This window comes from Dermacentor silvarum, chromosome 7 (assembly GCF_013339745.2).
Source record: "Dermacentor silvarum isolate Dsil-2018 chromosome 7, BIME_Dsil_1.4, whole genome shotgun sequence".
Classification (NCBI taxonomy): Eukaryota; Metazoa; Arthropoda; class Arachnida; order Ixodida; family Ixodidae; genus Dermacentor; species Dermacentor silvarum.
The window spans coordinates 128,059,084-128,083,879 of record NC_051160.1 but is presented as its reverse complement, the minus strand read 5'-3'; the positions used below and the strand labels follow the sequence as shown (position 1 = coordinate 128,083,879).

The 24,796-nt window shown below is 45.7% G+C and overlaps 1 protein-coding gene across 1 annotated transcript in view; it reads right to left on the bottom strand.

Moving 5' to 3' along the window:
- Positions 1-11,510: 11,510 nt before the first annotated feature.
- The window catches only part of LOC125947212 (uncharacterized), a 20,253-nt gene continuing 6,967 nt past the window's right edge, over positions 11,511-24,796 (bottom strand). Inside the window, exons 2-4 of the mRNA XM_049671616.1 lie at positions 18,019-18,218; positions 12,707-12,866; positions 11,511-11,827 (exon numbers count right to left, since the gene is read on the bottom strand). Coding sequence (XP_049527573.1) covers positions 11,772-11,827; positions 12,707-12,866; positions 18,019-18,218 — 416 coding nt within the window. The 3' untranslated portion in view covers positions 11,511-11,771. The remainder of the gene's footprint in view (positions 11,828-12,706; positions 12,867-18,018; positions 18,219-24,796) is intronic.

The following is a 24,796-nucleotide window of genomic DNA, read 5'->3' as shown; positions in this document are numbered from 1 at the left end:
GGAATCATACATTTGTGTGAAGTAGCCGTAAATCAGTTGAAGTAAAGATATTCGAAGTTTTTAGAATGGCTTCAGCGAGATATGCCTAACTCAATAAATGCGATGACATGCGTAAAGCACTTTTTGTCTAAACCATGTCTTTAGGTGGTAGAAAACATTTTATACACCCTCTACTGCGCATTATTCACTGTTTGAAAACTCAATTTCCTAAAAGCACAGCAAATTATTATATTAAAAAGTGATTATTTCAATATCTCCACCAAATGCAGGGCAGCTTGAGCATGAAGAAGCTTCCTTGTGACATCTCAGTAAATCCGAGGTAGTGAGCATGTGGTACCACAAACAACAGACGCACACATCAGTTCTAGGCAGTCGTCAGTACAGTTACCATGTCACCGGAAGCTTGTGTATTAGGTAGCTGACAAATAATAAGAAAGAGAAGGTAAAAAGGATTGTTTGCATTTCAGATAAGCGACGGCAAAGAACAAGCTTTATCCAATGTCAACGGAAGATTGGCAGAGGCACGCAGAAAAAAAAATGCCAATGTAAAGGCGAACGCTCAGAGTTAAAGCTGCACTGTCGTGGTGGCTTGCAACTACTGCACTGGACAGATTGTTATGATTTAGCAGTTTGCGTTATCACCTCGAGTTTCTATAACATACAAAGGAGACCAGCTTCCAGCCTGAAGCCAACCTGCACTTGGGGCGGATATTGAACTTGCCACATTAAAAGGTAAATGGTCTGTTATATGCTTGAGGAATTACCTTCTCGTACTGTGACTGGGGATTCAGCAGCTACCTAATAAAGTATAAAATTTTGCTGTTTGTATGCGAATTTTTCGCAAATGAAGTACGGTATGCAATACAAAAGTGTGACTGATTAGAGGAAAAAACATAGACATACAGGCAATCGTGTGAGAAGTGAGCTTCACAAGACTGAATAATAAAAATGACAAAAAGATACACATCTATAGACCTCATGCTTCTCAACGATTATCTTAAAAAGGCAATCTGACTAGATTAATATACAGTCTGTACAGAACATATCATGCATAGTTACTCAAGTCCTAGTTATATTTAACTCAGAAGAGGCTAGTTAAAGGTAAGTTCCGTAAACTGAGGGCCCTCCAGATGACAAAAAGTGAAATGCAAGTGGTGTGCCACTAGAAATCATCAGAATGGCACACGCAGTAAAATGATTGCATATTACAGAAACATATCCTACAACACACAAGGTAGTGACAACTTTGTACGCACCTTTGTAAAAGCACGCAGATCAGGCGCTTTTTTGTGGTGCTCTCCAGCTTGCAGCAGTGCTGCAGGTTCCTGTGGGATGCCTCCAGAATCCGCACAGCCTTCAACTGCAAGGAATGAATAATTTATTGCAATGTGAATCTGGAAACCTGTAATATCAGTGTAATGCGGAATTGTAAAAAGAGCCTCACACACGCAGCTACATTAATCTGCGTGTCGTTGTACAAATATCTGATCATTATATCTCAGGAGGTTGTAACAAGTTCCAGGCGGGAATGCAGCAAACATAAGACTACCAGGACAATCATCACCGAAACTCAAATATGTAGTAAAACAAAAGAGCATTTGTTTATGCAAAAAAATATTTAGCACATGAAAAGTCTTTTGAACCCTAGGCCGTGTTTGTATAGCGATGGTATTCCTTCTCGCTCTTCGTCAGTGGTTTGACCGACGCTCCGCCCGTGTTATGAACTGGAATAGCAGGCGTTCACGGTGGGTGGTAAGAGTGACATAGGATCGAGCGCAAAGTATCGCTACAAAATCGCAGCCCTTCGTTTATTACTGCAACGCACAGTAATTACCTATGACTGGAAGAGCTGATATACTGTTCTTTAGATGAATATGTATATATAGTAAAAGCCAGCGTCTGATTGGGATGTCTCGATTAAAAAGAAACCTCGTCATTGCAATATCGGCGTATATCTGCCCTGCAATATAGAACATGAATATAGACAGGACGCGGGGCTTTCAAACTGAACTGTACACAAAAAATCTTCATACAAGCTAATGTCTGCGCAAGCGTCAAGCATAGCAATGCTCTGCCAATACGTGAAGCCCATGACACATCGACGTATACACACATGCAGTGTACTCGCGCAAATGCCTACATAAGAAATAATTTTCTGCCGGGAAACTACCCAACAAATAGTAACTTTCAGTGTTTCCATAATTTTGTTCCCATTCAGTCATAGCAATCAGACGGGGTAGCATACTTCACAGGAAAATGCAAATACGCGATAATACCAACGGAAACGTTCGTGAAATTGCTTACTAAATGTGCACAGAAACATGGACAACTTACGCTCAGAATGCGCTCGGCTCTAGTTACACAAAACTCATTACATGAGCCAGAGGCTACAACAACACGCACGAGCGCCAAACTTGTTTACTTTTCAAGACGCAGTCGGCAAACGCTCCTTCGCCTCACAGGCACCGTGGCACCAACTCTTTTTCGGGCGCAAACACTGTAGAACTGCGATGAACTACAGCACCACGAAAGCCCAACCTTCAACAAATTCTTCAATATATTAGGCTTTTCCCGAGAGAGCGCGGGCAGGCGGGAACAAAGGCAGCTCGGACGGGCGCTGTAGTAAGACACTGTTGGCACTGGCTCATCGCACGAAACACACGGCGAACACACGGGGTTTCACAAGTGCAGAGGTTTTGCGATGGTTAATGCACACGATAAGGAGCACATTTTGTCTAGGCACATCTAATATAAAATTCAACTAGCGCCTCACTGCAACGAGCACTCGCGCACAGCCAACGTGGTCCATACCACGGTGGAAGAAGATAGGTGCTCCGACGGCGCGCCCGCGCTGGGGCGAGAGAGCGGCCACTTCGTGTGACCGGAAGTGAGCGCCGCCGCTAGGGGCAGCACGTGTTCAGGAGGCCTTGGAGCAGCAACACATAAGTGGACAATTTACGACCTCCGTCAGCATTTAAACACCCATCCCTAAAAATATGCAAATTTTCGTTATTGAGACGCCAAATCCTGAACAGGTAGAAGGTTTCATGCCACTTACTGTCAAAATACCGTCATTTCCAACAAGAGAGAGACGCGTCGTGTGCTCGAGCAGACGGCGCGCTGAGTTTGCCGCTGCTCGCCGCATCGGAGTGAATCGGAATGTCGGCAGACATATAAAGGGACGTACCTCCAACCAAATAGAGTCGTTTTAAGCAGGCTAACGACATATATGCATCGAAATGAAGCACCTCTGTGGCGCGTGCTCATAAAAGCACCAGCAAAGTGAGCGAAAAAGTGGCCCCCAGAACAGGTGCTGCCCCTTGCGGCAGCGGCGTGCGTAGAGTCACACTAAGTGGCCGCGCCTCGCGCCGCCGTTGGACCACCTATCTTCTTCCACCGTGGTCCATACACTACCGCAACTTGTATTGGATTGGATTTATTGGCATGGATGGATGGATGGATGCATGAGGCTGAACCCTTTGAATCGGGCGGTGGAATACGCCACCTAGCCGTGACTATTAACATATTTTGTACTTTGTGGTGGGTGAAATTTCACCCCTGCCTTGATTTTAGCCCCAATCAGATAACCTCCGTTTGGTTATTTCTGCCCGCTTAAAGTCTATTTTGCCTCCACTGTCCCTAAACGCCAATGCTTTGAAAAAATCCGCCCTTTTGTTTGCACTGTAGGGTTAAGCCATTTACAGAAAAGTATGAGGTGTTCAGCCGTATTTCTTCCTCTCCACACGCACCGCACAGCTTGTCTATACCTTGGTACTTGACTCGGTACGCGCCATACTCCCGTCCTGGCTTCAAACAACCAAAAGCTTCCCATATAATTATCATAGATATTTTCTTTGGCAATTACTTGCTTAAAAGTTCTATACGTTCCTAGTGCTGATTTTGACTGCATACCTGTTTTCCATAGACCCCTCTCCGTTTCTTTAACCTTTTTCTTAACCGCTGTTTCCTGGCTTGCATCCTTCCTGCAGTCCTAATATCTGATTGACAATTTTCTTGGCAGCTTCCTCCATTTTGTGTCAACATTCCTGATGTACAAATAACTGAAAACTCTCCTTACCTACCGCTTTTCTGCCATTTCTCTCAATCGCTCCTCAAATTCTATCTTGCTGCTAGCTTCCCTGCCCTCGAATGACGTCCATCACATGTCACTTTGTACCCCATGATTTGGTGTATTTCCGTGTGCTCCCAAAGCAAGCCTACCTACCCCTCGCTGCTTAACTTCCAACCTTGCTCGAACCTCTGATCTCATGAACAGGACCGCATTGTCGAAAGTCAAACTAGGGACTATCACCCCTTTCCAAATCCCTCTCACCACTTCATACCTATTGTAATTCCACAGTGGCCTATTTTTCATCACAGCTTTATTCCTGCTACCTTTAGCCGTTACATCTTTTTCATGTTCCGTTAGGTACTCAGCCACCATTGTTTATCCACACTCCAAGATATTTGTACTTATCCATTAACTCCAGCGTAACCTCCTGTATCCTATGCTCGCTGCCCTGATTATCATTAAAATCATGACTGCCAATTTTCTATACTAAACTTCAAACCTAAGCTATCTCCCTCTTTACCACAGATGTCCATTAATCTCTGCAAGTCTTCCTTGCTGTCAGCCATAAGTACAATGTCATCCACGTACATCAGTCCTGGTAACGACTGTTTAATCCATTCTCCTTGCTTGAAAAAGGAAAGGTTGAAGCAAAGTCCGCTCGTCCCAAATTTTTTCTCTAATCCTTGTAAATACAGCATGAACAACAAAGGTGACAGAGGGCACCCCTGCCTAAGCCCCTGCTGTATCTCTATAGGCTCAGATACCTTTTTTTCCCATTTTATAAGCACCTTGTTACTTTTATAGACATCCTTCAAAAAATTACCTACTCCATCTTCCACATCTAGAGTGCCCAGTATGTCCCAAAAGTCGTTTTGGATTACACTGTACTAGGCTCCTTTGATATGTAGAAATGCGAACCATAGGGTCCTGTGTTCCTTTTCTACCATTTCAATACACTGCGCCAATGAGAACAAATTATCTTCTAGCCTTCTTTGTTTCCGGAACACATTTTGTATTTCCCCCAGCACCTCCTCGCCCTCCACCCATGCCTGCAGTCTGTCCTTTATAATCTACATCACAACCCTGTAAACCACTGACGTCACTGTTATGGGACGGTAGTTGTTTATGTCGGATTTGTCCCCCTTTGCCTTATATATCATGCTCATCCTGCTCAGTCTCCAGCCATCGGGGGCTTTACCGTCCATTATCATTTTTCTCACTGCTTCTCTTAATGCTTTCTTAGATTTTGGACCCAATGTCTTTATTAACATAATTAGGATGCCATCTAGACCTGTCGACGTGCTCCTAGGAACCCTCTTCTCTGCCCTTTCCCACTCGCTTTGTTCAAGTGGAGCCACTGCACTAACTAGTCTATCCTCACCTGATTGAGCACATGCTACGTTTCGTTTTTAAAATTTTTCTGTTATCATTGTTCTAATATGTTCCATTGCCCCATCTCGTTCTAGCCGAACACCTTGAGCTGTAACTATAAACCTCTGCTCTAGGCTAGTCTTATTACTCAAGGAGTTGACATGTTTCCAAAATTTCTTAGCTGCTTTTATATCCTTTTTGTTTACTTCTGACAACCATTGGGTCCCCTTTCTTCAAGTCTTCTCATTCATCAAATGGGATGCTTCCCTTCTCAGTTTAAGAAGTTATACCATTTTGTGTCTAAATCAGCTGCTGGTTCACCCCTCTGCTTTGAATATCTGTGTTCCCTGGATGCTTCCTGACGTTTCTCTATGGCCTTCTTAACCTCCTCATCCCACCAGCTCTTGGGTTTACGTCTTCTGTTCCCTTTGGGCCTGACTCGTACCTTAGCAAACTCTAGCTCAAATATCCCTGTTAAATTTGCATATGCCCATTCTCCTTTAGTATCCTCTGAAAATACTTCCTCAATCTGTTGGGCTGCTATTTCCAGCTGCTTTTCCGAGGAAAATATCCCACCTGCTTGCTCAACTTGCCTCCTACCAACTTTCATTTCTCTTCTAAAACTCACCTTAATACGTTTGTGATCACTACCTAGACTTCTGGGGCCATATTCATCTATCTTCATTACCTTTATCCTATCATGCATCCTATGTGACATTAGGGCATAATCTATCGTCGACTGCATACCTCCCATTTTATGTGCCCTTCACACTTCTCGGTACTGTTGCATACAACTACGTCATGCCTTTCACACAAATTCAGCATCATGTTGCGTGTTGAGTCTGTGTACCCGTCCATCTCTTCTATGTGTGGGTTCATGTCGTCTAGTATAATAATCTCGCACCCTCCTCCTAGCTCACTAATGTCACTTCATATGCATTCCAGCATTTTTTTGTTTTCCTCTTTGGCATTTGCTCCTGTCCACAGGTATACAAAGCCAAGGATTGTCTGCTCTCCTGCCATTTTCCCTTTTAGCAATAAATCTTCCTTGCATTCCTGTTTGACCCTTTGCCAATTCATACTTTTATTAATTAATGCCCCAATTCCACCCCCTTTTCTGCTGCCCTCTGTTCTATTGCAATATTCCCATGCACAGTCAGGATTACAGGGTGGTTGCTCTATGTCCCTAAGATGTGTCTCCACAAACCCGTATACCATCAGCTTTTCCTGTCTTAGTTGCTCGTCTATCTCCTCCCACTTCAGCCTATTCCTGCCACCTTCCATGTTAATATACCCATGTCCTAATAACCTTGCCCCTGATGCTTACGTCTATTTCTTCTCCTACAGACTCTACGTTCCTTGAATCTTGGGGTCGCTCTGGGTCCGTCTTTGTTTACACTTGTGGCCTCAGGGCTCTGGGTCCACCCAAAAAAGCCGTAGCTTGGCGCCCTATCCTACTACCTACCCTCCTGCCCGTGGCACCAGTGTAGTGAATGCCATCCTGTGCTAAAGGGTGGGAGCCAGACTTGTACACTTCCCGGTTTACTTCCATTACACCGTACCCAGGTGGTCGGATCAGACCCCTAATGACCCGGTTAGCCTCAACCACACTCCGGTCCATCCCGCTAGCCTGGCCCTGGACCTCTGGATTGTGCATATGGTCACATGCACCTCCGCACAGGCTTCTCTGAGTTTACGCAACCCAACATCTAACTGGCTCTTTAGGTTCTGGCTCCTTCCCTTCAGCACATCGTTGAGACCAGCATGGATAACAACCCCATTTTCGTGCTACATGTTGTCCCATACCACCTTCTGAGATTTTGCCATTGCGTCAACCATGCACTTCCCTGGCTGGGCCTCACCCTCACCCGCCCGTCTGCCTTCACTTTTCAAGGACACCCTCCTCGATACGTTGGGGTCCCCCACCACCAGGACGCTTCGCTCTACACGTTCGCCTCCCGCCTGCGATTGCTGTCCTCCAGTTCGCGCTAGCTTGTTCTCCACCCGCCGTGCGCCACTGACAGGCGACGATGGGCTCCCTGTCGCTAGTCCCGTCCCACCCGAAGCCTGCTGCATTACATCGCTGTAGCGTTGTGGAGTCCCCGTGTTGCCGCCGGCTCTCGCCCGCTCTACGGCCTCTAGGTGTCCATCCCTGCTCTCAAAGCATGCCTCTGCCTCAGTCTCCGCGCTGTTCCCGCCGCCCGCCTGACGCAGCTCTGACCCGGGATTACTTGCCGCCTGTGCCATTAGCGTCTCCATCCGCTCTTCCAGCACGGCCCGCTTTTCCCGTTCTTCTTGTAGCTCGCCAGCTATTCGCTTTACCAGGTTGGCCTCGGCCCTCACCCTTTCAAGCAACTTGCCGATCCGAGTTTTGAGCTCAACCCACCGCTCTCGCTCCACCTTCAGCTCCCCTTTGAGCTCCCCCACACTAGCTGCCCATTCCCCTTCCATTCGCCGCACAGCCCCCTTGAATCCTTCACACGACCTGCACGCGAAGCTAGCCTCCTCAGCGTCGGCTAAAGTTGCGAAGTGCGTCTCGTCCAAATAACACCAACGTTTCCACTCCTCGCACTGCACCAGCTCACCATCACCCCCGACTTTCCTAGCCTGCCGTGCCATCGCCCGCCCGACCACCTAACGAGAAAGCCCGCAAAAATCCCTGAACAAATCCCCACGGTAAGCCCTACGGCAATATCGCTATCCGGCTACCTCCGCTAGCTTCCGTTAACACGGTTTAAAACTGCCGCCCTACACTGCTTTCACCATGCAACACGTGCGCCACAGCCCACTTCCAAAAAATACAACTGTTCTTTACCTACTAACATCCAAACAAAATAAACAAGAAGTCAAAAAAGCATGTAAAACAATATATATATATATATATATATATATATATATATATATAGCTCGGTTAATCTAACACTTCTATCAACCAAATAAAAATAAACGAAAATTAAACTTATTCTTTGGTATGCTACTCCTGCTGCGCTGAGATCCACTAAAAACAGTACGCGGACGCCGTCTTTTGTCAATCTTTGAAGATGCCCGCCCCTGTTACCGTACCTAAATGCTGTAGACTGAAGCTTGCTGCTTGATTGGACTAAAGAGATTAGCTTTGTACTACATGTAGTTTCACGCGTGAAAAGCTGGTGAAAGCTCTCGGGGGCAGCGCACCTGAGCAAAGTTGAGAAAGCTTTCGAACGTCTTCTGAAGTTTTGCATTGGACTGGCATATCAGAGCAACACGCTCCTCTCACGTGAGGGTCGCCTGAGGCTTCTGATCCTTTGGCGCTGCCTTGAGCGAGCTGACGTGATGGCGTTATCTTATAGATGCAGCCAAGATGGCTTTCTGGAAGAAGTGCCGTTATCAAGGTTTTAGGGAGAAACCCCGTCCTCAGATAAAATCGCATCGGAGGGCCTGCTGGGCCTGCGGCCGGCCCCGCAGGCCCAGCCGTGGGCCGCTCGGAAAGCCTCCGCAGGCCCAGCAGCCCCGGCCGTGTACCGGTCGGAAAGCCTCCAAAGGCTTGAACCGGCCCGTAGGCCGTAGTTCGTAGAGCTCTGGACTTGAGGAACTTCAATAATGCTCCCTGCTTCTGTCCAAGCGACATGCGTGTTGACGATCCCAGACTATTTATTTTGAAACTTCGTTTCTTGATCTTGGCAAGCTTAATGGCGTCCGGAGAGAATGTGGTGTTCGCAATTTACTTTCGCCTTCACCCATGAGAAAGCGGGTTCCATTAACAGCTAACTTGAAATTGCTGCTTTTAAAGCGCAGCTCTTAGGCACCCGTTACTGTGCTAAGCGTCGGCGTCGACGTGCCCCGTAACCGATGGACGATTGCAGTGAAGGATGAAACAGCGAATGCGGAGCGCAGCGGCAGATGAAAGACTGCGAGAGCAAAGAGAGCGCAAGGGGAAAAGCGAAGGAGGAGGGTGCAGCGGAAGCATCAGGAGGAAAGTGGAGGAGGAGAGCATGGCGAAGGGTGAGGAGGGAAGCGGAGTTCTGCAGAGACATGCTCAACGGCGGCGATCATGCGTGCGGCGATAGCTATGGAAACAAAGCGCTGGTGTTGGCTTCGGACCTACTGGTATGCGCTAACGCCTAAGCCGCACCGCGACAGACAGCCGTGTTCGCGCTTGCTTTCTGAACAATGAACGACGCAACCGGTGGGAATGCTTCGTTGGCTGCTGCTGCTAAACGAGCTGCCCGAGAAGAGCCTGAGTGCCACCGCGGAGAGGACCCTGTCTTTCAGGAAGAAATTTTTTGCCACAATATATCGTGAATTCAAAACACCTGAAGAGCTTCGCTCAAAATTCAGATTAGGAAGTATCGTAATCATCGGTGAATTTTTTAAAACTTTTTATTGCAGTCTCATCGTAGTTCTTGCCCTCAAATTTAGGTATGTTTAACGGCGTGTTCCCCGCTGAAGAATATTCGTTAAAAGCTAGCTGCTTTAATAAACACCCTGCTTATATTGGCCATAGCTTACTCGCTGAGAATTCTTGTATACTTGTATACATAAGGCAAGTTATATTTAGGACAATACAAAACTTCTGCAGCTAGAGTGAGAATGACTATCAGTGCCTCTTCTGTCAATAAAAATATTTAGTAATATTCACAGTTCCGATCAGTGGACGCAGCAGTGGTACTCGTGATAAACAGTGACGTGAACGTGAAGAAATCTTCGGTGCGTGTACATAAAGGCCTGGAGCTTAGTGAGCGAATCAGTTGATCTGGAAATAGTTGTTAAGGAACATAAGCCACATGCACTAATAATTACCAAAACATGGTTGCACCGAGATGCAAAAGTATTATAAAATTACCCCACCAAGCTAATAGCGTAACGACAGATATTCTCGCGGTGGTGGCACGGCTATAATGTTTCAAGTGTGGCTATACGTGATAGAATTGTCCAACATCAAAAGAATCGGATGTTTTGTCGCCGAAGTTTTTCTCGATGAGCTCAATGTTGTAATTGGGTTTTTTTCCTGGCCTTCAAATTGTTGTGATGAGTTTGTTATCGCTCAATCTTCTGTCCTAATACTGTGATGAGTTTGTTGAACAATTGAAGGAATTTTATGTACGTAAGAAAGTAATGCTTGGGACGTGTTATTACGCGGTTACATTAATTTCTCCCTGGTGAATTGGGCCGATGAGTTCTGGATTACCGTTCGAGTTCTTCCGTACCTTTTCTTGATGCTCTGCTGTACAGTGCTCCAACGCTGTCCCCTCCCACGCTCACTCCTATTCAAAACGCGGCACCATATTAGATATTTTTCTTGCTAACAGCGCCATATGGCTACCGGAGCCCAGATGTTCTAATTAATTTATGATGGAGTTTCAGACCATAAAATTGTTTCTCTAACTATGCAACTACCCAGGCAGCACGACAGCACTGGGCCAAGCATGGTCCAATGCTCGCAGAAATTGGTACGAACATTGGCCCAATCCTGGCATCATGGCAAAGTGCAACCCGACCCAAGGTTCAACCACTGTTCGAGCCAAGATTGGCCGTACAGTTTGCCATTGTAGAATCCAATGTAGTTCAAGCATAGAGCCAGTGCACAGCCATCCTGAATCCAGTCTTTCAAGAACGTCCAGTGCTCAGCCATTCTGTATCCAACATGTTTCAAGAACATCCAGTGCTCAGCCATTCTGTATCCAATGTGTTCCAAGAATACCCAGTGCTCAGCCATTCTGTATCCAACGTGTTTCGAGAATACCCAGTGCTCAGCCATTCTGTATCCAACGTGTTTCAAGAATACCCAGTGCTTAGCCATTTTGTACCCAATGAGTTTCAAGAATAACCGGTGCTCAGCCATTTTGCATCCAGTGTGTTTCAAGCATAGCCTGTACTTAGCCATTCTGTTGCTTGTAGGCTAGCTTACTGCCTATACAATTAGTAGTGAAGAAAATGTGATGGAAATAAGTGCGGGAAGCAAATTTCCTGCAGACACACGCAAAGCGTAAACGAAAATATAATTTATTAAGTATACTATTACAGTACTATTTTACTATTTACAATACAATTCTTGAACTGATGCAGGCATCAGTAGGGGTGCTCAGCTCCAGGGGCAGCAGCAGGAGGAGGGGCAGGGGCCGCAGGGGCTGCAGCAGGGGAAGGAGTAGGGGCAGCTGCAGCCGGACAAGAGGGGCCGACGGTGGACTTGCCAGGGACCTGAGGGCAAGGGTGGGGCAGGGAGAGGGCAGCAGTGGGCAGGCAATGATTCCTGCCCTGAAGGGAGGGATCATCGGGCTGCTCTGCTGCTAACGTTTCTGTGAAACGCCTCTTCCTGCCACCACCACTGTCCACAGACCCTGGCAACCACTTAATGAAGTCCTGTGCTTGTGTCAGGTCGCCCCCCCCCTTTCGCACAGATGACATCTGCACACAAACATGCAAAGACCACAATTAGTACATACAGCATGCACCGTAAAGATCACCCACAATAGAGCAGGCAAACACATTCAACAAAAGAAAACCTTCAAGAGACTAAGTTGCTAAGTCAAGAATAAGTTGCTAAGTTTTTAGCACACAGTTTATCTGACAGAATTTGCAACCGCAGCCAACCTTATTGAATCCGAGGTTCACAGCATGCTCAGCGGCGAAATGCAGGATACGGAAAGTAATGCTGCGGATAATCAAATGCTATCGCCTTCCCCGCCATGAAAATTCTTGATCCATTTACAGGATCTTCATCCCTGTTGCCTTAGCTGTGAGTCGGCCTAGTTGGAACAGATTCATTTTCTTAATTTTTTGCGCGCAAACAAACAGGGACGAAGAAAAGGAGACACAAGGACAAGCGCTCGTCCTTGTGTCTCCTGTTGCCTTCGTGGACATTCTTGTTTTTTCACCCTAACATAGCGTTAACGTCATCAGTGATGATCACACCATGTCTTTACTAACCGAGACATATTCAACTGTCTCACCCGCTGATGCTAAACGTGTAAGCTGCCTGGTGTGATGCAATTCATCGGCATGCTCGTCAAGCACTTCACCTAAGCTGCCATTGGTGCTAGTGCAGAGCACACTTTCGCAATTTCTGCAAGGGCAGTGGTGACTGAGTATGTGGCTTTAATTGTAAAAAATGAAATCAGCCAACAGGGACGCCCAAATTTCTTCGTTGTAGAAGTTGACAATTTATATGAAAGACACGATTTTGGGAAGGACAACCTCTTGTTATGCAAGCCATTTCGCTGTAGAGGAGTTCGGCTGTACACACAATACTTCAACAATGCAAAAGGATGACTGAGGAAGCTTTACCTGTGACTATCCGGCATAACTTCAAATTGATGAATGCCCTCTTCCCCTTCCTGCTATGAAGGCTGTAAAGCACTTGGACGGGGTGCGCCATTACAGCCTTCATGGCATACGATGCCACCTCGCACAGTGACTTCCCTCCTATTTGCAGGAGGTGCTTGCGCTGCAAAAGACAAAAATTGCCAGAGATGTGGAAATGAGCATTGTATGCGGCAATGTTTTCAAGTTGAAAAATCTACCCAATACTACCAGAATATAATTTATTGCCAAGTGAAGTGAATTTTTAGCTGAGTGCAAGCAAAACATTTTTGCTGGAAGAGGTTTGTGACGCAATGCCCTTTAATTGTAAATGTGCTCTACAACACCTTAGCGTTACTGGAATAAACACAAACACGAAGTGCATCAGGTCTTGTCTGTTCTGTGCATTTAATGTTTGTGTTTCATAACCCATAGCACAGTAACTATGTTTCATAGTAACTACCTCTCCAAGCTTTCACTATCACTTGTAAGCGCACCAACTCTACTCCCATGCAAATTCCCAATGCATAATTAGGGGATGTGACATTAGAGTGCAGGAAAGCCAGATCTACATACGTGTGGCACAAAACAGCTTAAAGGCATACCGACATGATATTTTCAGACCTTCACATTTTGCGTTAAAGCGACTGACAACCAGTTTTTAAAGACGTAGTTTTGTGGTAACCAAAAGTTAACCCTCAGCAATGTTTGCACCTGCAGCTTCGCAAATTGTGAAAGCAGCCTATCATTCTGCTTCACAGGAGTGAGTGCAACTGCAGTTAACTGCCTACATTTTGGCCTTTTCAACCACTTTTGAAGATATAAAGCTGGTACAATAAGTTTGCATTGTCGTACAGACCTTCTTACATTTGTACAGCGTTTTTCCCCCAAATACACACCTACATCATGGCTGGCCTGGCCCCCGTTATCATTATTCTGTCGATAGACTTACCAAGCCAACTCATCAAAAACAAAGGCAGTGCCACTTTCACAACAAACGAAGGCTTATCAGCATATTGTAAGGTAAACAAAACTAACAGAAAAATGTAGACTGCCTTTCAATACTAATAAGAATACCATGAACCCCACAGAATAATAGAAAGCCATGTGATAGGCCTCTTATTCATGGTAAATAAGGAACAGTGTCCTGAAAGCGTAGGGAGACGTAGACACACCCCAAGTGCGGACTTTCAACTGGTAAGTTTATTGAATGAACGAGTTCATGAACAGTTGAACTACACATACACCTGGAAGGCAGTCACTGATTTATGACATGCACTCGTGGTTAGATCAGGTGATAATAAACAATAATGAATTAACAAAAATAAAAACCATCGCGCTGCTCCGCTGTCAACGATTTGCGTGGTCTAAAAAGGAAATTTCTTCTAAGAAGACTATTGCAGGCTGACCAATGCAACCTGGTCCTGCTTTCTGTATTCTATAGGCCTCGCAAATTTCATGCGTCAATTGGTCTGTGAGGCGAAAAAGAATCTCGGTCCGACAGAATTCTGCAGTGCACTCTCAGTCATGGCAATGCATTGCGAAATGCAAGGCGCAAACAGTGCATTTTGGTGCTCCCTGACGCCCACATTTACACACTGCCCCGATTGTCCCACGTACACTCGGCCACAGGTGAGGGGGATCCTGCACACGATTGCAGTGGCGCAAGGCAAACACATGTTAGTGTGCCTTACAGGGCAGACGCTACCTACTTTCTTTCTGGCTGAAAAGAACAAAACAAATCTAAGCCATGCCACGATCCCCCCCCCCTTCAACCTGTGCGAACGCTAGTGGATGTATGGCTAACGGCTTGCTTCTTGGTGCCGCATCTTTACTCTCCAAACTTTACTCTTCGCGCAAGCTTTCCTTAAGACGCCAATAGCATGCTGTCTTGTGGAAAGTTCGTGCAAGAATTGAAGCATGCTATAGACACTAGCGTTCGCACAGGTTGAAACAAAAAAGGGGGGGGGGGGCGGAGGGGATCGTGGCATGGCATAGATTTTTTTTTCAGCCAGAAAGTGGGTAGCATCTGCACAGCAGTTACAAAATGTGTGGAGAAAGGTGCAAATGCAAAAAAAGTCTGCCCTGTAAGGCACACTAATATCCGTGTGCCTTGCGCCACTGCAATCGTGTACAGCAACCCCCTCACCTCTGGCTGAGTGTACGTGGGACAATCAGGGCGGTGTGTAAACGTGCGCCTCAGGGAGCACCAAAATGCACTGTTTGCGCCTCGCTTTTGGCAATTCGGGTGCACTGCAGAATTCTCTCAGACTCTCAGACCAAGAATCTTTTTCGCCACACAGACCAATTGACTCGTGAAATTTGCGAGGCCTATAGAATACAGAAAGCAGGACCAGGTTGCATTAGTCAGCCTACAATATTCTTCCAAGAAAGAGAAATTTCCTTTTTAGACCCCGCAAATCGTTGACAGCCGAGCAGTGTGATGTTTTTTTTAATTCATTCTTGTTTAGTATCACCTGATCTAACCACGAGTGCATGTCATGAATTGTTCACTGCCTTGCAAGTGCATGCACAGCTCAAGTGTTCATAAACTGGTTCATTCAATAAGTTTTCCAGTTGAAAGTCAGCACTTGGGGTGTGTCAAGTCTCCCTTCGTCTACGTTTTCAGTGCGCTGTTCCTTATTTACCATGAATCAATACCAAGTTGTTCCAGTTTGCCCTCCTCTTCAGGCCACTTATGCATCTTCATGTTTTTGCCATGTGGCGCGCCAAGGGTCATTTTTCGCAACTTTTGGGGAAGAATTAAAGATATAAATCCCCATTTAAAGAGAAAAACATGGCTTATTTTAACCAGTAGGATAGGTCATTTTTGCACCAGCGGTTTTCTCAATTCATGTTCCGAGCAGTTGTCTGTCCCTTTACGTGAAGGTTCCGGACTCTAAAACCCCAGAAAAATACTAGCAAACCCCAGAGTGCACTAAATACCTCATTTATACTAGTTTTTCTACAGCGAGGTTTCATTTAGCTTTCTCCCTCTCATAACATCATGGCACAGAAGGCAACCACGTAAGACATCGGAAGGTTTGACACTTGCTTCGACTTGCTTGTCGAAAGGATGTTTTGGCTTCTACACAGAAGCCTTGTTCACTGACTATTAGTGATTTCATTTAGCTACAACAGGCATATGGCCAACGACTATGTCAGTGAACAAGGCTTCATGGGGAAGGCAGAACATATAACCCCTTCAACAACACTATTTTGGTCTGCATTACATTCATTGTGGGTTTAAACTGGGTGGGAAAAAGCCTGTCAAAAAACAAAACGGATGGCAACCAAGATGAAAAAAACATTAAACAATGCTATTTCCCCTTCACGGGGGCCATGGTCTCTCTATGGCCAGCATCTGTTTTTGCCATGAATCTTCAATGCAATGGTTCGAGCTGTTCGCAATTTGACCAACTTTCCCAACCCTTGTCATTACGGCATGGAAAATGGGGCACCCCCATTACAATACCGTAATTACTCGTATAATGAACGCACTTTTTTCCTTTGAAGATATGCGCAAGTTGGGGGGGTGCGTTTATTATGGAGGGTAAAATTTTGAACGATTTGTTTTTCCGCGGCCACCTCAAAGGAAAACCGCAATTTCGTCCGCAAGGCGAACTATCGATTCCGATAGCAAATGCGCAGAGAGCTATACAAAGTAATGATAGTAGTTCTATCGCCCGTATAAACTTCCAAAGTAATTTAACCAGCATGGTGTCAGTGCGCACAGGCAAACATGAACCAATCACACTCGATGACCGCGGACACTCACAGTCGAAATGCTGGTGTGAGGAAGCGCTGCAGCAACAGCGAGCGAAGTAACCTTCATGCCATGTATCACTTCAACGCAAACTGAGCGGCGATAACGGAGTACGCTCAAAAGTATAAGCTGCCGTCGCACCTAGACTCAGCCTCCGACGCAGATCGTTTTCAGGATAGGGCACACCCGGCCGTGCAATGTGCAGTTGCTGTGCCGCCTCCCTGCCCTCCCAACGGCGCGATGCACACGACGAAATACGGCGCGTTTCTTACCCGCTTTCTTCTCTCCAACGCGGGATAAAGCCGCGATCATTGGCGCCGACTTCAAAAATGCATCTGGAGTGTCCATATGATTGCTCCGCAATAAAAGTACGAGACACGTACAATTCAGCGTCTGATACAATCGTACCCACTGAATGCCATATCGGACGCCGCATCGTACTGTGTCTCTCCTACTTCACGGCAGCAAGTTCAGGGTGTGCTTATTTCGCAGGAGAAAAAAAAATTTTAAATTTTGACGACGAAAGTTGGGGGTGCGTTCATTATGCGAGCGTGTCCATTACATAAGTAAATAGGGTATTTCACTTATTCAATATGAAGGGCATAAATTCTCTTACATAATGTAGAATAGTGGTAGATAAAACAAAGCACAGAAAAATCAGAGTAGTGAAATAAAAAGTAACAAGGGCCACAGGGTATGTGGGTTTACATTCTTAATGTAATTGCTAGTGCTCTAGAAAATGCTTTGAACCATTGCATGAAACTGGATAGTTTAGGAGTTTGTTTCATGGGCTTGTAGCACAAGAAAGAAAATGTTAGTGTAATCAGGCAATTCGACAACAGGTACACTAGACTTGCTGCAAATGTGGTTTTCATTACATATCCGACTGCAATGCAATTTTCAAACTCTATTATTTAGAAAACAAAACTGTAGATTAAAATGAGGTAAATACAGTATATACAGAACATCATTGCACCCCTTTTCCTGTAGTGTGTCCCACTTGTTTACACTGCTATTTATCATTCACGATGTGCCAACTCGTCTAACAAAAAGAATTTATTCACAAGTGCTCTACATTGTGTCCTTCTATAGAAAGCTGCCACAGTTTGCATTTTACATCAGCAATAGATTTTTATTAACTTAACGATTTACTCCTGCTTCATGAATGTATCTCTACGGAGAGCTGTTGGAAATCACCGATTCAGCAAGCCACTATGGCAGCTCAGTGCCTATGGCGTTGCGGTGCTGAGCTCGAGGTGAAAGATTTGATTCCGGCAGTCAGGGTCACATTTCGATGAGGTCTCATTGCAAGAACACTAGTGTACGCTTAGACGCATGTTAAAGAAACTAAGGTCCAGTCCAAATATGTCATTAGAAACTATACAGGAGGGAACAAATTATTTCCATGAACTCTTTAGTGTGTGCGATGCAAAGTTCCTTCACATAGAACCTACACCATGTTTCATGAAACAGCACAGAACTTCCACATGTTACATAGCCTCATAATTACAAATAAAAGGGCAGTACAAACCAAGGTGGCAGCCACAGCCTCATCCCGCACGGCTGCCTCTAATTCTTTAATATTGTCGGCAGGTAGCCGAGGAAGAACTGGAGGCACCGTCGACAAGGCAGGCTGAGACACTGCACGGGTCTTGTTAAGAGGCTCAGTTTCATCCAGCCTCTCAGACACGACCCGTACTTCATGCCTCAGCTGCATCCGCAGCCGCATCGCTGAAACACAAAAATATTTACTTCACAGCAGAAGCGGTAGATTTATGGCATATTTGGTTGTTTCAGAGCACTGTGGTAAATGCAAAGTATCAGAATTTGTACAGGTCTCGGTGACAAAAATTCATAGGTATTTAAAGACTTTCAAGGGTACCTCCAGCAATAGAAGGAGAGGTGGAACCATTCTATTGTGTCCTAAAGGAGAGTACCATATTTTCTGGTCTATAAGTTGCATCTTTTATAAGACTCAACCCCTCAAACCGGCAGCTTTTCCAGAAAAAAACTTTGTTGCATGCACTTCGACTTGCCACTTTAGCCTGAAGCTGTCACCTCTAGCTTCCTGGTCAGCCCAGTTGGTAGAGCGACTGCTCTGTAAATGTAACCCTGCTCCAAGTTTGCCTTCCCCTTTCACATAAGCATGAGCATAAAAAAAAAACACTAGCAATTACCCGACAGCTCCGTGGTGTCCACAGCCAACTCGCATTCCGCCTTCTTGGCCCTCCTCTTTGCCTTGTCATAAGTGCCTTTGAACAAAATAAAAATATTCAAAACAGATTATAATAGACACCAGAACGACAAGCAACCTGTTAAGCTGTGCAGGCTACATTCAACGGACAAATGTCACTAATAAGATATTTGTGACCTCTGTGAATGCCCAAAGCAAACTGCGCAGACAATGTGAACAAGCTGGCACAGCTTTGATGACGTCAAAGTATCAGTGGTATAAGCTAACTTAACTCAGTAAGTGTAGAATGCCACTAAAGAATTAGTTTGTCATTGTTTTTATATTCTTTGCAAGTTTTCAGTTGCACCCATCGCCACCAACAGTCAATGTTATGACATATCGGAGACAGTCAAGCACCTCCAAATCTCAATAAACAATGAATCATTTATTATTACAAACCCCTTTCAATGCAAAAACGCAGATTGCATTTGGTATAACTTGGGATGGCAACATTCAAACTGGCCAAAAGGTGCAAGCCTCTTGATGCACAGTTTTTAAAGTTAGATGTTTAACAAACTATGCAACCTTCTAAGGCAGGTTTACACCTGCAAGATATCAGCCATAAAATGGCAAGAGTGCTGTTAATATTCAAGCTATTGCTAATTTTACAGATGTAGGCATTGCAAGCTAGGCGGGGAAAAATTATGCATAATAATAAACAGCGAAGGCTTGATTACTTTCCTGTATGTGCAACAATGGTGCTTGTCAACAATAACTGCAACATTTTCAACAGCTATACCAGAGTGCATCATACACAAACTTTAAAGAAAAAGGGGGGGGGGGGAGGCAAACGAACTGTGTTGGTCCTGACCACCGTGGTCTTAAAGGGACACTAAAGAGAAAAGTACTTCTGCATCAGTAAATTACTGTTAAGTCTACACAAACAAAACAAAGTGCATGTTCTTTGGAGTTTGGTTGAAAAAGTGCTAGTATTCATGATGCACGTCATCCAAGTAGCAAAGCAATGAGCCAACTTTTTATTTGTTCTAATTGTCAAGATGTTAATTTGGGAGATGAGCATCATAAGTGACACCAAAACAAACCGTTTCCAGTGAGGAACACATTGTTTACTTATTTTTTCCGGCAATGAACCCCCCCACCCCATGAAATTTGAAAAAGATCATGTGCATGGAATTGCAGGGCCCTGAAACTGTCTTAGTGGGTAAGCAAGCTGGCCCTGTCATTGACAATAACATAAATATCTTTACACAATGCACCAACAGCACCCCAACAGCTCCTCGGAACTGGTTTTGGCACGTAAAACCCCAGAAAGGACAGTTAACTTTCCCCGCTGAGACTGTTGGATGGCACAGCAACCTTTTGCACACGAGTGCATTGACGCATGGCAGTTTTCATACTTGCAGGCTTCTCTCCACGAGAAAAAAAAACATGATGTGGACCTTGCTAGAAGCATGTCACTCTAATATATCATACAACTTCCTGATCAACACCCTAACAGATAGATGACTAAATTAAAAGCGTTAGCTATAACTAATTAGGTGCCAAGGGCTAATAAATTACTGGCCATTTCTCAACTGGACTCTGAATAACATGCACTTGGTTTTATTTGTGTAAAATTATCTGTGTATTTTTAAAGCTTCTTACATAACAGCTGGGACACTGTAACAAAAAAACCCAATCAGGGTTTTTTTGTTACAGAGCGTAGTGGTCACAGGTACAAGGATTAGGTACAACACAATGTCATTCCTACCTATCCAATGTTAGCTGTTGCAATAATACAAGAAAAAAGAACCGTATTAATACCACACAATATTAAGTCAAAACAAAAGGAAAGCGTGGTACAGTAATTCGTACATTTAGCATATGAGCACTTAATACAGCCATGAGACAGTGAAAGGGCTGGAACAATACATTGCAGTTACTGCCCTCATAAACTCATAATCTTGAACTTAAACTGTTTGAATGAGATGACAATACTACTCTTTTGATTTACTTGGTATATACGAGTTCAAGGTACAAGTTCAACAGTCAGTTAAGACAGTCGAGCATAAGGTTAGCCGTGATATGTACGTCAAACTTCTACAGGGTGCTGAATAATTTCGCTGCACCTGTTCGAAAAAAGGTTTTGGACTCATCACTGCACTGTTCTTGCTCAAATTTTGCAGAACGATCACATTTTGGGGTCGCCCTCGTTGAGTATGACACTTACCACAGTTAATTGCCTGGTGCTTTTAGAAAAAAAAAAAAGTGAGAATCTGCCTTCACTTGTGGGGGATGTGACCTGCTGCAATGACAGCACTAGCATAAACTTGTGTCGCTGCCTGCTGTAGAAAGCAGTTGGTCAGGGAGGTTTGCCACATGTTCCAGGAGCAGGCAACATGCGGCAAACCTCCCTGACCAGCTACTTAATGAAACTTAACACCCATGAATTTTGTATATGTAATGAAATTTCAGTCTCACGAAGAACAAAAATCGTCTGTGTGGAAACGCGACTGTCACGAATAAGCAATTGGTGCAAAAGTTAGGTGCAGAACTATTACTACTGACGTAAACCACCTCATGACTTGCCGAGAAGCGTGTTGACTGCTGCATATTATCTCATAATTTCTGCCTAAGGAAGCTGGCATGACATCAGAATCGCCGCGCGTATAAGGAGCCATTCTGCGCCTAGTCTCCGCGTCTAGTACGGGGTACGCTGCAATTGAGAAGTTTTTTTCTATGCACCGAATCTGTTTTAGAGGTGTTGCTCAAGATCCACGTGTGCCACCAGCGCTCCGCTATTTACATGCGCCGTTTGATTCATGTGGTCGATCCACTGCATAAGGCTGGAGCTTTCTGTGCAAGCATGCGAAATCGGCGGTTTCATTAGAGCATGTATCCTTTTGCACGAGGTACAATTAAGCTCGTCTCCCATGGAGAGAAAAGCTAGCGGAAGGCGGTGAAAGTTTAGGCTAAGTTGTGAACAACACGTGGCTGAAGCGAAGTGTTACATGATCTCATATTGTGGCACTAACACGCACCACTCGTACTGGACGAACAGGGAGCCATTAGGCCACGCCGAGCACTAAAGAAGTCTCTTAGATTATTTTTCATGTGGTTTAATGTTCGCATAGAATGCACATGGCTTTGTTTGGCACCACCGCAGCAGGGACGTCGGAATTTCTCGCGAAAACGGCTAATTTATTTCCTGGCCGGCACGGTTGCGTGTAGACTCCGCTGCCCTAAACGATGCAGGAGATGAAGTGCTTGTGGCCGGGTAACACGCGCATAGATCCCCGACAGACCTCATTCAAGATCTATAGTGTAGCTATATCGCGCAAGTCGTGCATGAAATCTACGCCCAGCGTCTTTCTGTGCATCAAAAAAAGCGGTCTAGTCAATGCCATTCCGGAGTATATAACATGCGCGCATGATTGAACTCATCTCGAGCGCACGTAGTACGCGACCGATCGGCCTAGCCACACGTGAGCTCGCTGCATATTTGGCACGCGCCATTAACTACGCAAATACTCGCACACGACGTTGACCCGTAGAGGAGAATGCACATAAGGTACAATGACGACAAGAAAACTCTCGTATTAAAAATGCATACTCACGCACACGTTGACTTCAGTCTCCTCGGTTACCACGTTGCGCACAAGGCAAGGCTGTCGTCGATGGCGATGGCGCAAATTCCGGGACGAAAGGAGAGAGAGGAAATCGAGGAACCGACGCTCTCTCTTTTTTTTTGAGTCACCTCTCGAATCGCCAGTGCAAAAGTACATTATTATTTAATTAATTACGGCGGATGATACGCAAAAAACAAGCATACCGGGAAGCGCGTTCAAGTCGCGTGGGTCGCACCAGAATCATTGAATGACCAAAACAAAAAAATGTATACTAATGTTTGTATTAATTCGATCCGCAATCCGGCTTTCCGTGGCTGTAGAGTGTACTAGTGGCTGCTTCGCTACGATTTGCAGGTGGTGTAGGTGAATCGAACGTAGCTTTGACACGTTCTATTCACCTGTATTAACAGCTCATTCGTTTCAGCGGTGCAGCAATGGCGCCTTTGAACACCCTATGAGGAATCCGCCGTTCGTTTCAAAATATACAGGAAAGGTGCAGGGCTGGTTCGCGATTTTGCTGCGCCCTTTCTACTGTCGGTGCCGAATTTGTGCAGTCGTGCAGGTACAGTGTCCTAGAATGTACACATACCTTATATTCTAATACACTGTGGTACAGGTGCGAAGCAGCAGCGCAGCAGACGACACATCACACAGCACAAGCGCCGTTAAAACCCACCTTACGGCTATCTGCCGTGTCTAGGCAAGCGCGGGTATATTAACGTCTCTGACGCCGATTACACCAGCAGCTCAAGACCAATTTAACGCAAGCCGTGCACATTGGTCGGACAAAACACACACCTGCACCGGGTCAGCACTTCGGCATTTGTTTCGTGTGCCGCGCTTTTCGTGAATCGGTGCGCGAACTGGTTCACAGTGGTGCAGGCGAATCGAACGGGCCTTTAAAAAATCCGTTCGCTTCATGGAAGAACGGAAAAAATGTCGCAGTTTCGCCCGAAAGGCGAAGCATCAATGGCGATAACGAATTAGCAGAGAGCTATTCGGAGTAGGGATAGTAGCTTTATCGGCTGCATAAAGTTTGGACACATTCACTACTAACTGAATTAACAAGCGTGGTTCAGCGCGCACAAGCACACATGAATAAATCACACTCGATGACCGCAGACAACCACTGTCAAACGCTGCAGCAAGCGCAGCTGCCGCTGCGAGCGAGACGAAGGTTCGTTGCGGTATATCGCTTCAAGGAAAACGAGCGGCCGAATGCACAGCCATACAAAGGTCAGAGCCGTTTGGAGGTCGCTTGCAAGATACAGTGCGCGCGACAACACGGCAGGCCCGTACCGGCGCAAACGTAATAAAGAACCAAGCGCAAAGTACATGAACGCATGTGTTGGCAGAGTAGAAGCCGCCTCCCCCCCCCCTCCCTTCCGCGCTTCCTTCCCGCTTTGCTCCTTTCGCGTGGAAGATTGCATCGCCAGTTCCCCTTGCGCCCGGTTGCAAGAGTTTATCGCCCTTGGACTTTATACGGAACCTCACGCCGACGACGGCCAGAAATCTGCTTGAAGTGTCCATATAATTGCTATCGCAATAAAAACTTCCTTCATGGAGGAAGAAATTTTCTTCCTCCAGGAAAAATTTTCTTCCTCCATGGTTCGATTCGAATTCGGCTCATGCGTTGGCAGGTCGGCTGCTCCTTGCTGTGACTGACTGCCCCACTGCACTGCTGCTGTCCACGCTTTCCCCTCGCCGTCGTCTTGCGTTTTTCGGCACGGGCTACAGCATTGCCGGTTTCGGCATCTGACTCATCCCTCTCGCTCATCATGCCCTCCAAGTGGAGGAAATGTCGAGTCGTAAGAAAGGAATACAACAAGATAATGAATGAGCTAGGACTCGCGCAGCTGTTGGCTTCCTCGTCCAACGACGAAGCTGCAAGCTTCACCTCTGCCGACAGTTCTCGTGTAGAGCTGACTTTCGCCTCCGAAGCCAGGAACCAGCAGACAATCGTTGAAGTTCAATTTCCATGGATGACGGTGGTGCAGCATCCTTCAAGCGGTTGACGAGCGGTAGAGAAGTGAAGCCTTTGTTGACAACGTCTGTAGACAAGAAGCTCCTTTGTAGAATGCCAATCAGATAGTGCTGGGTACGGTCTCATGTGAGCACAGCGACTGATAGCAGCTCAAGTGACAAAGGAGGTCCCCAAGGTACGATTCAAGTGATGAGTCTGATGACTTTCTCACTTCAGACAGCTTCACGGGCCAGATGAGGGAATGCCTTCACTTGTGTCTAACGCTCTCCTCATGTACTTTCCGAACAACTGATCTGCAAGTGAAGAGCTTGCTGCAATTGCTTCCAACATATATGACGCATGCATGCATTAACGAGTGTCCTCGATTTCTGCCGGCGAAGAGGCATCGCTGACCTTCCAAAAGATGCTAGGACAGTTTTGAAAACTGAGCGCAAAGCTCAGGTGGAGCAAAAGGGTTCATTTGGGCACTTGGCCTTGCAGAAGGAATTCGTCAAGTGTTGCAGCCGGGCAAGTAGTTCAAGTG